Below are 15,035 nucleotides of genomic sequence, written 5' to 3' on the forward strand. Positions count from 1 at the left end.
CAGCCCACACTTAAGAAGTGGGGAGTCGAGCTCTACCTTTTTGAGAATGAAGTATTTACACAAATTATTTGGAATTCTTCTGTACAGGAAATTTGTCTCTCCTCCCATTAATTTATTCAGTCGTTTTTCTATGTCAGTATAGACTGATGGATATTTATTTGATGCTTGGGTTATAATTTAATTGGGTTATATTTTATGCTGAAAATATTCCAACTTTGGCCATTGTAGGGCTCTTTCACTTTACTTTTGTGTTCCTTTGAAATACTCCATCATGGTGGTATGTATGTATGTATGTATATATTTTAGCACTTCCTTACTTTATGGCACTACAAAATACTACATGATCATCTTATATATTTTTTGTATTTCCTGCCCCAGTCCTAAAAGGAACGCTGATTCCTTTTATTGAAGAACTAGAGGTCCGGTGCATGAAATTCGTGCACTCAGGGTGGAGGGTTCCCCTTAGCCCAGCCTGTGCCCTCTCACAGTCCAGAAGCCCTTGGGGAATGTCCAACTGACAGGCCCATGGGGAGCGGGCCTAAGCCAGCAGTCGGACATCCCTAGCGCTGCCGCGGAGGTGGGAGAGGCTCCTGCCACTGCCACTGCACTCACCGGCCATGAGCCCAGCTTCCAGCTGAGCAGTGCTCCCCCTGTGGGAGCGCACTGACCAGCAGGGGCAGCTCTTGCGTTGTGTCTGCCCCCTGGTGGTCAGTGTGCATCATTGCAACCAGTCATTCTGCTGTTTGGTCGATTTGCATAGTAGCCTTTTATTACACAGATTGGTGTTAGAAAGCAAGATCTTAGTTCTAGGGTGTGTTGGTTGCTATTAAGATGTCATTGCTTTTAGGCCCTCTCAGCTGACAGAGCAAGAATATATATATATTCTTATGGATATATGGATATATATATATATTCTTATGGATAATAACATATATACACATGTCTATAAATACTTCTATATGAAACTACCTATACCTTTGTTAAGCTAAACATGAGTTCATATGGTGTCTCTAATCTAAATCATGACCACATAGATCATTCTAACCTCTTCTCCTTGCTTATCTGTAACTTCCCAACCCAACAGTGAGAAATTTGTCTCCTGATTTCCACCATCCATAATCTTTAATTTTCTAGTCATACATATATAGTGATCACAGAATTATTAATCTGTACCCCTATGGGGTACAACTTTATCAATGAGAGGAGTGCTTATATCTTTAGTTTTACAGACTCTACTCATTCCCTAAGTTACTTGGTACAGAACCTTCTGCAACCCACACCCACACTCACTCCTTTCAGTGACATTGTTTCAGACATTATAAAACTGTTAGATTCTCTTGTCACATTCTGCATTCCATCTTGGAGTCCCCTCCACCATCCATGATCTTTCTTAAAAATTCACATATGTTAAGGTTCATTCTTTGTGCTGTAAAGTTCTATGGGTTTTGACAAATGCATAGTGTCATGTATCATATTGAATAGTTTCACTAACCTAAAAATATTCCTTGTGCTTCACCTATTTCACCCTTCTCCTTGTCCCAAACTCCTGGCAACTACTAATCTGTTTATCATCTCTGCATAGTTACATATAATTGAAATCATACAGTATATATATTTTTCATATTGGCATCTTTCACTAGCAATGGGATTTAAGATTTATCCACATCTTTTGTGACTTGATACTTCATTTCTTTTTATTGCTGAATGGTATTCCATCATATAGATGTACCACAGTTTGCTTATTCATTCACTTATTGAAGTATATCTTATTTACTTGCAGGTTTAGGCAATTATGAATAAAACTACTATAAACATTTGCATGCAGATTTTTGTGTGGATATGTTTTCAAATCAGTTGGGTAAATACCTAGAAGTATGATTATTAGATTGTAAAGTAAGACTATATTTAGCTTGTGAGAGACTGTTAGTGTATTCCAAAGTGACTGTACTATTTTGCCTGTCTAACCAGCAATCCTCAGTAGTGATCAGTATTATCAGAGTTTTAGATTTTAGTCATTCTAAAGAGTGAGCAGTGGTATTTCATTGTTGTTTTCATTTGTAATTCCCTAATGACTAGTCATGATGAGCATCTTTTCATATGCTTATTTGCCATCTGTATATCTTCTGTAGTGTATCTTCACTTTCTTAAAGCAAGCAAAATACAATATCAGAATCAAATAGGCTGTTTTTCTTATTCTGTTTTGAACCAGAAAAATAATTTTTAGGAGTCATTAGCTTTATTTATACGTTTGGCTTTTTAAAGAAATTTGTTGTTTATTCTCTTATTGTTGAGTTTTACTTTCCCTTACTTTTGAAGGAAGTGAACAAAAATAAAAGTGGTTGAGAAGATGTGCATTTAAAAAATAATAAAAGATTATTCCATACATATTTCATTCCTTATTGTAAAAAATATCTTGGAAGAACCAGTTCAGCATTCAGTGAACCACTAATATGAGGTTGTGAAATTTGAAGCATGCACACCCACGCACCCACACCATTTATTGAACATTTATCCTACGTCAAATAATTTGTTAATTTTTTTACTTATATCAACTCATTTAATTCTCACAATAACCCTATGTAATAGAAAATTCTTACCTCCTTCATTTTACAAATGAGGAAACCTCAGTTCCCAGTAGAGGAACTCTAATTCCCTATGCCATGCTGTCTAATAGACAATAAATTTTAAAATGAGGTGATCTAAGTCTGTTTTCCTACACAGCCAAATATTTTTTCCTTGAATTATTCAGATTATTATAAGCCTCGAATGTGTAAGAACACATTCAGGTGATTGAATAGAGGTCTACATTTTTTCCCCTCAGATATTTAAATCTAAATTTATTTTGCACCATTAAAAAAAATCTTCACTTCCTTAAAGCAAGCAAAATATAAGAACATATTCTGTTTTGGACCAAATAATTTTCAGGAGTCACTAGCTTTATTATTTGATAGTTATTAACAAAAAGAATTCCTAAAGACAATTAGAATCATGACCATATTGAGACTTGAAAAACACAGCAGTGCTATCACAGCTGGTGGCGGGCTCTGAACTTGGCGAATGAGCCTGAAGCATGGGACTGGGTGTTCCACTCTGCCTGGCTCTTCTCCAGGGAACTGTCTGTTGCTGGGTTCCCACCAGTGTCAAGCACTAGGCTCGTGCAAAAAGGCTCATGGTTTCTGTTGAGGGCATGCAGGTAATCTGTCAAGAAACAAGACCAGTACCCAGAGTACCCAGTTGGCCCTGAGGGACGTGAGGAGTAGAGAGCTCCTGCTCTGCTTTGGGGAGGGCTTTGGCTGGGGTGGAGGGCTGTGACAATCTGCTCCTGGTCCTCACATGCCTAGGCCTGGCCTCTAAGGTTAGTGGGGAGTTGGTGAGGTCCCCTGGAGAAATAGAGGACTAGAAGACTGAGATACTTCCATTTTGGAGGCTTCTAATTTTTTTTAAGAAAAAAATTGCCAAAAAAGAATTTGAAAAATTGTGTTTTATTTTACATTTTAAAAATGAATGATTTTGCCCTAGCCGGTTTGGCTCAGTGGATAGAGCGTAGACCCACAGACTGAAGGGTTCCGGGTTCTATTCTGGTCAAGGGCATGTACCTTGGTTGCAGTTTCCCCGGCCCTGGTTGGGGTGCGTGCAGGAGGCAACCAATCGATGTGTCTCTCTCCATTGATGTGTTCTTACACAAACCTCTCTGTCTTTCCCTCTCCTTTCCACTCTATCTAAAAATCATTGGAAAAATATCCTCAAGTAAGGATTAACAACGACAACAAAAAGAATGAATGCTTTTAATACACCAAAACAAAATGCAGTGTAATAACTGTGGCACTTATATGAGATACATAAAACACACAGGGCTTATAAGGGCATTAACTTCTAAAGGACTAGTGCTAGAGGAGCTGGTGATAGGTCAGATGATTAAAGTTTCCTGCTGGAAGTATTTTTCTTCTACTTCCAGCAGGGCATTTTTGTGACTATTTATAATTATCTCCTGAGAAGGTTTTGTTTTCAGTCATGAAACTAGGAATGCAGGCTTGAGGTGGGGTGAAAAAAAAAAAAAAAGGAGCTAAATAAGACTGAGGTAGTGACTGTGGATTTTGCAGGGCCACTGAGAATCCAGAATAAATGAGACATAGATGCTGGTAATTTCCTTTGGGCTGCGATTTGTCAGTTTTAGTAACAATCTAGATCTAAGACGCCCCTTTAAAGTTGTAGCAGAATTCTGTCTTGTTTACTTTTCCCCTTAGAACACTACAGGCTTTCCTAAGGCATTTGTGGAATACAGTCAAAGTCACTTTACTTCACAGGATGCATTTTTTAGTTTGTTTTGATTTGGGGAAAAAAAGATTATTTAAAATGTTTAGAAATGAATAGCATGATTATGACATCTCCTTCTAGGTGTTTTTCAATGCTTATGTAAACATACCTATGTTTGCAACCTGTATTGTCTCCTTTCACTTACTTCTAGGGATACAAATAAGGTCACATCTCTTTTTAACTTTTAAATGTTAAAGTTAGCAAGAAGTCCAGAAATTTTTTCTTAAGTTCTTCCTTCACCTCTGAACTATCCAAGGATCCCAGGGTTTTCATTGCCCAAAGGGGTCTTTGACACACCAGAGAAATGGAGAATATGGAGCATTTGACCTGTCTGCTTGCCACATGTCCCAACCCATTTTCTGCCGCAGGAGTCTCTGTCACCACAACATGATGTCACTGATGCATCCTGGCCCACCACTGCGATTATTGCCCTGTTGGAACATAACTCTGCACCAGTCATAGGAGTTCCCAGAGGAAGATGAAGCTCATTCCCCGAGTCTTAGCCTCAGCCAGTAGTACATTACAGTTGGACTTCCAAAGCCTTTACAGTAGTTTCCAAAACCTGCCCAGCATCCATGATGGGTAGGTAAAAGCAAGCTTCCAGTTTTAGCTGCAAAGTGGCCCATCTCCCACCAAGCAGTAGGCATTGGTGTGACAGGATAGGAGAGGGGCTCATCTCGTCTCCCAGTTGCTTGTGGAAGTGGGGTTCTTTGGGTACCACTGGAATAAGAATTTCCAGAGCCACCACAGGAGAATGAGATGGTAGAAAACTTTATATCCTGGGAATTAAACCCCTGAGTTTCCAAAGTCCCATTTCCCTTAGTCCAGTCATAGAAGAAGCATAGCTGGGGCTTCAGTAGAACTAAAATCAGAGCCAGTGTCCAGAGTTTCCTTTCCATGTGGAGCCAGGTCCAGTTCTGCATCAGGCCAGCTTAGCTTATGTTTCCCCACTGCAGTCCATGTCCATTGTGTGTGGGGTCCACATAGCCATGGGCCATAAGGCAGATGCAAGAGAGTGGTGAAGAGTCACAAGAGTGATGAGCCAAGTGCACCAAGAGCAACAAGAAAGAGAATGCTTTTGCTTAGGAGATTATGTATTCCCAAATTTTTGTGCATGTGCAGTGGTCACCCCCATTTTGGCCACCATTTCTATCACCAGGTGTGATTAATAGGCAAGTACCTTCCCTATGTCACTCCAACTTTACTGGGCATGCGTCTATCTTTTCTTTGTTGCATTCCTTCTCCAAGTGTTCTGTAGCAAATAGGCCCGTGCCCCCTAGGGAGTGTGAAATTGCAGCTTCTTGGTGAAGCTGCCCAAATGACATGCCTATAATATCTGGCTTTCCCCCTTTGCTCATTTCCTATCTGTATATATAAAAGCCAAGCTTCCAGAACACTGGAATGACCAGAATGACCAGTTGCTTTGACATGCACTGAGGCCCTGATAGGCACCCCCACTCCAATCAGGGGCAGGCTGGTGGCCAACCTCCCGTGGCCCCTCCCCCCAGCCGGCCCGGCCTCGATCGTCCCCAATCGGGGCGGCCCGGCCAGACCCCATCTGTGCATGAATTCATGCACCGGGCCTCTAGTTATTAATAACTAGCTAATTACAATGGTATTATTTGCATTAAAGCTTTCTTCGCATATTGTGTCACATTCTCCTTGGGGGCCATTTGTGTCCATATTTGAGAATTTTAATTAGGGCTTCCTAAGTTCATCAGATTCTAACTATCTTGAATCTAGAAAAAAACAAAAACAAAAGGAAGGGGGGGCGGAGGAGGAGGAGAAAAGGTCTAGTTCTAGGAGGAGGAGGAGGAGGAGAAAAGGTCTAGTTCTTGGAGGAGGAGTGGGAGGAGGAAGTTGTGGAAGGGGAGGGGGAGGAGGAGAAAAGGTCTGGTTCTAGGAGGAGGAGCAGGAGGAGGAAGTAGTGAAAGGGGAGGGGGAGGAGGAGAAAAGGTCTGGTTCTCTCCTTCCCTCCCCATCTATTTTACATTCCTATAATGAAGAGTCCATTCAGTGAATTTTGAAGAAATGAGTAAAAAGAAGAGAAAAAATTTCTTTTGTGGTAAGTCCATTTTTACCTAAACAGAGGAGCAAGTGTACAAATTGTAAAAGATTAGTTTATAAACAATACAATACTATATGGTTCCGTTACACAAAGAATATTATGATTAAGTGTTCAGCTTTAGAGCCAAACCATTGGGTTCATTCAAATTCTGGCTCTCTTTCTTTTTTCCCAAATATATGTTTTTATTGATTTTAGAGGAAGGGAGAGATTGAAACATCAATGATAAGAGACAATCAATGATTAACTGCCTCCTGCACACACCCTACTGGGGATTGAGCCTGCTTCAGTAAGAAAATAAAAAGATATAGATAGTAAAACGCATGAATAGCAGTTTTAGAAAATCCCAGATTTAGTCACTTTTATATTCATGATAAAGTTGTATTATGAATACTGTTTGTAATTATTCCAGTTTATTAGTAGCATTAATAATCACCAATTTTGTATAGATGGAGAATCTTTAAGATTTCCTTTATGAAGACATACCTTTAAGTTACAGAAGACTCTTAGGGCACCAAATTCCACCTGGGTACAGATGTTAAGAATGTACCACTGGTGGTGATGAGCTAAAAATTAGGGGAACCAAAAAACAGACCTTTCAAATGCCATTTAAACGTCAAAGGAGTAAGGATGTTTTCACCATTTAGAAATCTAGTTCTGCCCCTAAATCAAAATTATGTAATAATTGGTACCTGAATTTCCCCCTTTTCATCTAGTCCAAATACAAACAAATAATTTCAGAGGAAATGAGAGCATTTAATGTTCCTGAGAATTCTGATAGCCTTCCATTTTGCTATATCACACTGATTTATGATTTATTACCAATAATACATAATAATAACTTCTAAAATTTATTGAGTACTCATTAGGTTCTAAGCCCTTATGTCTGTTCTATGCATTACACTTAATTAATTTTACCCATGATTCTCAACCAGGGGCAATTTTGCCACCTGGAAGATGTTTGGAAATCTCTGGAAACCCAGTTTTGGTTGTCACTATCTGGGGTGGGGTGGGGTTAGTTCTACTGGCATCCAATATGTAGAAGCTAAAGATTCTGCTAACTATCTTACAATGCACAGGACAGATCCCCACATCAAAGAATTATCCAGCCCCAATTGTCAATAGTACTGAGGTAGAACGAACCTGACAATGCATTCAACAATCTATGAGGTGAGTATTATTATTTTATTAAAATATATTTTACATGTAACACTGTAAATTTAAGGTGTACAACATGTTAATTAGATACATTCCTATATTGTAATCTGATTGCCATTATAGTAATAATTAGCATTTTTATTACTTTACATAATTATACTTTCTTTTTCAGAATTGGAATAATTAGATGCTAGTCTCTTAGCAAATTTGATGATTATAATACATACAATGTCTTTTCTTTATTTACTGTACTGTGCATGAAGTGGTTATCATTAACTGTATTTTTAGACAAGGGAACTGAGACACAGAAAAATTAACTTAGCCAAGACCACATAACTAAGTCAGTGGTGATGCCAGGATTGAAAACCCAACTCTTTGGTGCCTTAAAGCCCAAGCTTTTTCCACTATGATACCATCGTTAGAGAATTTTGATGGCCATTTGTAGATGCTGAGCTTTGAGGGTCAGAGGTCCTGCTTTATTCTGTATACCTGCCATAACACTGAGCTTGCTAAAAGATTAATGGTAATAACAATTCATCTCCTGAACATCTTCAGATTTCTCCTGTAGGGTGGCATTTTAACTGTTAGGGCAGTGACCACAGGAGATAACTGTTTGATTGTATATACTGTGTTACTAAAAAACAGAAAAGTGAAGGAAAACAGAACACATCATTCCTGTTTCCAAGGAGGTTGAGGAAGAAGGGCTATGTATGTATATAAACAGAAGTATGTGTGCATGCGTGTTTATAAACAGAATTGTCAGCCCAAACATAATGTTGGAAGAAGTAAAAATAAACAATAACCTGGCCTAATCATGTATCAGGACTCCTCCCTGTGGGTCTGAAACAACTCTGTAAGATTATAATGTATATGTGCATCTCTGGCCATCGGTGGCTGCTGTTACCTTTCTAGCTTAGGTAAATTTATAAGCAGAACCAGCCTATTGATGTGAAGCTGACAAAAGTTTGCACTTCTCTCTCTCTCTATTTTTTTGTTTGTTAATCCTCACTGGAGGATATTTGTTCCATTGATTTTTTAGAGAGATTGGAAGGGAGGGAAGGGAGGAGGGAGAGAGAGAGAGAGAGAGAGAGAGAGAGGGAGAGAGAGAGAGGGAGAGAGAGACATCAATATGAGAGAGAGTCATCAATTGGTTGCCTCCTACACTTGGCCAGACTGAGGCTGGGGCCCAAGATCTGCCTACAACTCTTCTGTGTGTGGGCAGAAACTCTAACCACTGAGCGACATGGGTCAGGGTGCACTCGCTTTCTTTTTTAAATCCTCACCCGAGGATATGTCCTTTTATTGATTTTTGAGAGAGAGAAACATCGATTGGTTGCCTCCCATAGGACCCTGACTGTATCAAACCCACAACCTAGGTGCCCTGACTGGGAATTGAATTTGCAGCCTTTTGGTGCATGGGATGATGCTCCAAGCATCTGAGCCACCTGGCCAGGGCACACTTCTCTTTTTTGATGATTTGTTCTTTCCTATGGGGTTGACTTTTACCTAAAACTAATTTAAGATGGTAAAATTTATGTTATGTGTATTTTATCACAATTTAAAATGCCATACAGCCGAAACCGGTTTGGCTCAGTGGATAGAGCGTCGGCCTGCGGACTGAGGGGTCCCAGGTTCGATTCCGGTCAAGGGCATGTACCTCGGTTGCGGGCACATCCCCAGTGGGAGATGTGCAGGAGGCGGCTGATCGATGTTTCTCTCCCATCGATGTTTCTAACTCTCTATCTCTCTCTTCCTTCCTCTCTGTGAAGAATCAATAAAATATATTTGAAAAAGGAAAAAAAAAATGCCATACAAATGGGCACCTAATCCTATATAATAAAACCCTAATATGCAAATCGACCAAACAGCAGAATGACCGCAGAGTGACCGTTTGCTATGATGCGCACTGACCACCAAGGGGTAGATGCTCAATGCAGGAGCTGCCCCCTGGTGGTCAGTGCACTTCCACACGGGGAGGGCCGCTCAGCCAAGCTGGACTCACGGCTGGCAAGGGCAGTGGCCGTAGCGGGAGTCTCTCCCACCTCTGAAGACAGCACTAAAGAGCAGCGAGCAGGTGGGCAGCAAGGACTGAGGGGTCTCGGACTGTGAGAAGGATCCTGAACTGTGACAGGGATGTCCGCCTGCCAGGGATAGGGCCTAAGTTGGCAGGCGGACATCTCCTGAGGGGTCCCAGACTGTAAGAGGGTGCAGGCTGGGCTGAGGGAACCCCCTTGCAGTGCATGTATTTCGTGTACTGGGCCTCTAGTATTCTATATTTAAGGTCAGTTCTGCTTAAAACATTAGGAAATTCTGTAGTGAAGTATGTATAGTGGTTAAATGCTTGGGCTCAGGCAATTTGAGATTTGCTTAGGTCCAAATCTCAGTTTTCTCTGTTAATTACTCTGCAACTTGTTAGGGAAAATTACTAAACTTTTTGTACCTTAGTTTCTTTACCTACAATATATAGATAATGAAGAAGATACCTGACCCATGAAAGGTGTTATAAGGATTAAAAAGGCAAAGCATGCTGTGTTTTGGCATGGCACCAGGCATATATGGTAAGTGCTCAACAAAAATAAGCTATTATAACATTATAATAAAATATTATGAGCAGCTTGGAGAGAAGAGCTTCACTGTTTCTTACTACCACCTTCTACTCTCATCTGGCCCATTGATCTCTTTCATGTTCCTGACATCTCAAAGCTACATTTAGGATTTCAGCCATGCCCTTCAGCCATATTTGAACATTTTGCATAAGTCTATAATTCTTGCATATGGTATATACCTAGATACAAATCTTGAATATCATGTCTCAGTTAATTTGTTTATGTCTACTCAAAATGTTAACATTCTGAATAATGGTTAAGTCTTACGATGCTAAGAACAAACTTGATATGTAATCTTTTATGATAGAAATCTAAGGTTTCCTATGTGCATGTGTATACACGCATTGAAAATGGAATATTATAGTTAAATGTTATTTATTTAAAAAAATCCAGTAGCTACTTAGTTTATAGGTTTCTATAGTCTTGTCTCATTCTAGAACAGATCTATCAGATATGATTTTATTAAACTAATGTGAGGAGAAAGACTGAGTTAGCATGTAAATAATAGCCTATAAGTACACAAGGGATGGTTTGATTAGAAGCAATACTGCACATTGATAGAAGTGATGGTTTGGAATTAGACCTGAATTTGAATCTTAGCTCTACCATTATAAGCATTTAGTTAACTTTCTTGTCTGTTTCTTCAACTGGAAATTGGGGAGAATAACACCTTTTCACATAGTTATTGTAAGGCCTACAAGAGATGATATTTAGCAAATAGTAGGACTCAAAAAAATACACACCATTTCTTTTATTCTTTCCATAGGAAGGAGGTGATTGACAAATATTGGGGGGTCTCTTGGAACCATTATCATTTGGTCAGCTTTTATGATCTTTTATTTGGGATTAATGCTTAATCCCTTTATTGCTTTGTGGTAACAAAGAGGAACTGATTACCAATTTACTTCAAAATGAATTATATTTGATGGGTTACACTAGCAGTTATAAAGCAAACAATATACTGGGGTGGTAAAGTTCAATCACAAACCTGGGAAAAGTCAATAATGAAGACGGGGCGCCAATTTATATGTCAGACTGGAGAGGAAAACATGCAAGATTTTAAGGAAGGATCATGATCTAGATTCTAGAAATACTTAAGTTCTTTCCTGGTATCTGACTTTCTGCAGTTTGGTTCATCTCTTTGATCTTATTTTCTCTTCTATTAAAATTTAGGATTACAAAACTTAAATGTTTATAAAAACCCATTTAAAATAAAAAAGGGTGACATTGAAATGCAAATTGGAGCTATAAAAACCTGCTGAATGCATTCCATTTATATACATGGGCTTGTCTTTCTATTATTATGAAATGCATAGTTATACTGTATTAGGGTGACCACAAATCAACAAAAAGGTAATTCACAAGCAAACACTCTTGCCTTAGATGTAGAGGCAATAAAGTAATCAGACCAAACTTTTTACTTTCATTTGAGTTTTTCAATTTAAAATCAACGTGCTCTTTTACACAGTAGGATTCAGGAATTAAAGGCTTGGCTCTTTAAAAACCACAGAGGGGCACACAATCTAAGCAGCAAGACTGGAGGAAGCTAAGGCGTCCACATCTGGGAAAGAAAGCTTAGATGCATAATATTTCATTATATGGTATTATTTTTTTATTACTTAGCCAAGCCTTTGGTAGTGAACATTTAAGTTGTGTTTTAACATTTTTACTCTTATATAAATAGTCTTTGGTTGAAAGCCCAGTTCCAAAACTTTATGACTATGTGGATTTAGATCATTTAATTGGCAATAAATTGGAGGAATAAAAAGACAAGTTCATTAAAGAAAAAAAAAAAAAAGAAAGCTTAGAAGCCCTTGCAGAGTTGAAGATGGCCTTTCTGAGTCAGGGCAGAGTTAATAGGCTACCTTTGCTTCAAAGACTGTTTGCATTCCTTTCAGCATATTAGTCAAGATGTTTTGCTGACGGAGACTAGGAAATCTATAGGAGGGCGGGTTAGTTTGCAGACTGTCCACATGTCATGTAGTGGTTAATACACACAAAAGCTTTTCATAAGAACACAAGTGGGGACCTTGATGGGTAACTCAGATGGTTAGAGCATCGACGTATATGACAAGATTGCGGGTTGATCCCCAGTCATGGCACATACAAGAAACAACCAATGAAGGCATAAATAAGTGGGAAACAAATCAACGTTTCTCTCTCTCTCCCTCTAGAATAAAAAAATAAACATAAAAAAAAAATACAACCCGGTCTGGAAAACGTAGGACAATGAACAGATCCTGGGCGAGTAATGGACAAAGGGACAACTCCTCTTACCTCGTGTAGGATGTCTCCCCTCCTGTCCCTTAATAACCAGTCACCTACGGGGTCTAAGATACACATGGAACTCACTCACCTAAGCCTGAAACTAACAAAGCTTCCTTCTTCCCTGACACTCAAAGGAAGCGCTAAGGGGAACACATCAGGCACTGCGGAGACCTTCCGGCTGTCTGGGGCTGCATTTTGATACGGAGAGACATATTTCTGTTCCCGCTTCAAGATGAACCTTGCGAAGGTAACGAGCCCGGCTGGGATCTCAGAAAACGGGAGCAAAGGGAATGAATGCGCGGGGAAGTTGGCGGCCGCATGCCAAGGTCCCGCGGAAGCCAGAGCCGAGGAGGGTCCGGGAGGGTGGGAGGCGGGGGAGGGGGAGGGCTGGTTCTGCCCTGGCCCGGGCTCCTCCATCTCGGAGCGTGGGTGGCGGGACCTGGAGAGCGCCCCGACTGTCCTCACCTGCAGGCTGGGCGGGCGCTGCGCGGTAAGGACGCGGACTGGAAGGAGTGCGCGCAAGGGAGGCAGGTTGGGAGTTGGAATCCAGAGAGAGAGGCGCGGGGCAGAGAGCAGAGCGAGGGAAGGAGGCGAGGAGGAAGGAGCGGTCGGGGTGCGGTCTGCGGGTGGGGGGTGCGGGGTGCGGAGGGGGAGGGAAAAGTCGCTTGAGCAAAAGTAGGGCCGGACCAGGCAGCGCCTGGCTTTTAACCTGGGCTGTAGAGGCGGGGAAAGGAGCGCAAGGAAAGAGGAGGCTTGTGGGGTGAGGGCTGGGGGGAGTTGGAAGCAAATGACATCACAGCAGGTCGGAGAAAAAGGGGCGAGAGGCAGGCAACCCGAAGCGTGGGGCGTTGTGCATTAGGAGCTGGAGCCCAGCTGCCCTGGCAAGGACCTCGGCGTCCCCAGAGACCATGCAGAGGTCGCCTCTGGAAAAGGCCAGCGCCATCTCCAAACTTTTTTTCAGGTGAGAGGGTGTCCAGCCTAGCTTTGGAAACACGTGCCCACGACAGAGGAGGGCCAGTGTCTGGGCTGGTTTTGGGGAAAGAGGAATCGCTTTTTTTTTTTTTTTTTTTAAAGATGCGCAATCATTTGTGGAATAAAATCGAATACATTCAGAAGTGATAAGAGAATAAACTGAAGCCAATTGTTTGGATGGACAGCCTTAGTTTAACATTGAAGTTTTAACTAGCAGCTGAAAGTCGTGCTCTCAAGACCCAAACGTGCTATTGTGCAATTGTTTTCTTGGGCTTTTCTAATACGTTTATGAATTATAAACTTGTTAGTGAAGGTGCTTAAGTTTAGTCCTTTGTGTTTGCTCCCCTTCGTGCCTTAGAAACTTAGATGCTTTATTGGCTCACATGCTACTAGAGCTATTCCTGCGTGCAGTAGGCACTCAGAAAACACTTGTTGACTGAATTTTGAACGTTTTTAGGGGAGATGGGTGACGTGGGTACTATGTGCTTAAATTAAGTTTTTATTTTTATAATACTGAGTAAGTCTAAACAATATTTCCCACAATTCTATTATTCTTTCTTTAAAGAATGAAAACAAGTCCCTACTCACCCCCCCCCCTTTTTAAAAAAAAAAGCCAATTCCACAAGCTATACATTTTAAAAGGGTCAGAATTATCATGGAAATATGAAGCCATGGGAATAGATACTGCAGTTATAGCCAAATGATATTTAATAAGTTGTACTTTTACTACTTTGTATGCGATGATCCATAAAAATGTGCGTGCTTCATCTAATGAGATTTTTAAAAATATTGTCTAAATTCCAAGTCTTAGGCAAAGTGTAATTGAGATGTAGCATTTCATATTTGAAATGTCTGGACACTGTGTCTTCTTTTCCTGTTATACTTGTATGAATGAATGAGTAGGTACAACTCTCTCATGGGATATTACTTAAGTCATAATTATCCAATGAATCAGCATACTGAGGTATCAGAAAAGCCAAATGTAAATATACCCATATGTACCTGTGGGAGGAAGGGACTCAGCTTTCACATCTATGTTTTATTCTCTGCATGTGCAATAAGCCTGGAACTCAGTGCTAAGGAGAGAGCATTGGCCAAAGAAGCTCCTCCCTGTGAATGGGAGAGGACTTGACTCATTGTGTGTTGATGTGTTTTCAGCACCTTTTGCCACACCGTCTATAAAAAACTGGATTATCTGTTGATCTATGTTCCTACTGCTTATAAAATCAGAATGCTCATTGGCATACATTATAGACTTTTTTTGTAGAGCACTTTGAGGAACCTACATGCCAATCAGTCTAAAAATAAAGTTTTCAGAAGAACAAATACCTCATGGCTACTTCTAAGCCCTTAAAGGATTTTAAATTAGCTCATTGTTGATTTAAATGAGATTATTGTTGATTTACCAAAGTTTTTTCCCTCCAACACATCAGCTTATAAATGTTAGTATAGTTTAAAAGGGCTCTCAGGTTGGTTTGTAAAAAAAAAAAAAAAGTATTATAATGACTACTAAGTTTGTTAAGAGCATACTCATTCCTGTTTCAAAACTATTTCATAATAAGTTGTTATAAGAATAGGTGTGTTTTTAAAAAGTTAAGTTCCTGCTATTTATAGAAACTATCACCTAAGTGCCTGTGATTATAAATTTCTTT

The 15,035-nt window shown here is 40.1% G+C and overlaps 1 protein-coding gene across 2 annotated transcripts in view; it reads left to right on the forward strand.

Annotated features, from left to right (window-relative positions):
* Positions 1–13,319: 13,319 nt before the first annotated feature.
* CFTR (CF transmembrane conductance regulator) overlaps positions 13,320–15,035 on the forward strand; it is a gene marked incomplete at both ends in the record, with an annotated part of 201,521 nt that continues 199,805 nt past the window's right edge. For both annotated transcript variants that reach the window (XM_081102067.1, XM_081102066.1), the window contains one exon: positions 13,320–13,372. In XM_081102067.1, coding sequence (XP_080958193.1) covers positions 13,320–13,372 — 53 coding nt within the window. The remainder of the gene's footprint in view (positions 13,373–15,035) is intronic.

Source organism: Myotis nattereri (genome assembly GCF_964212035.1).
Source record: "Myotis nattereri genome assembly, chromosome: 11".
Lineage (NCBI taxonomy): Eukaryota > Metazoa > Chordata > Mammalia > Chiroptera > Vespertilionidae > Myotis > Myotis nattereri.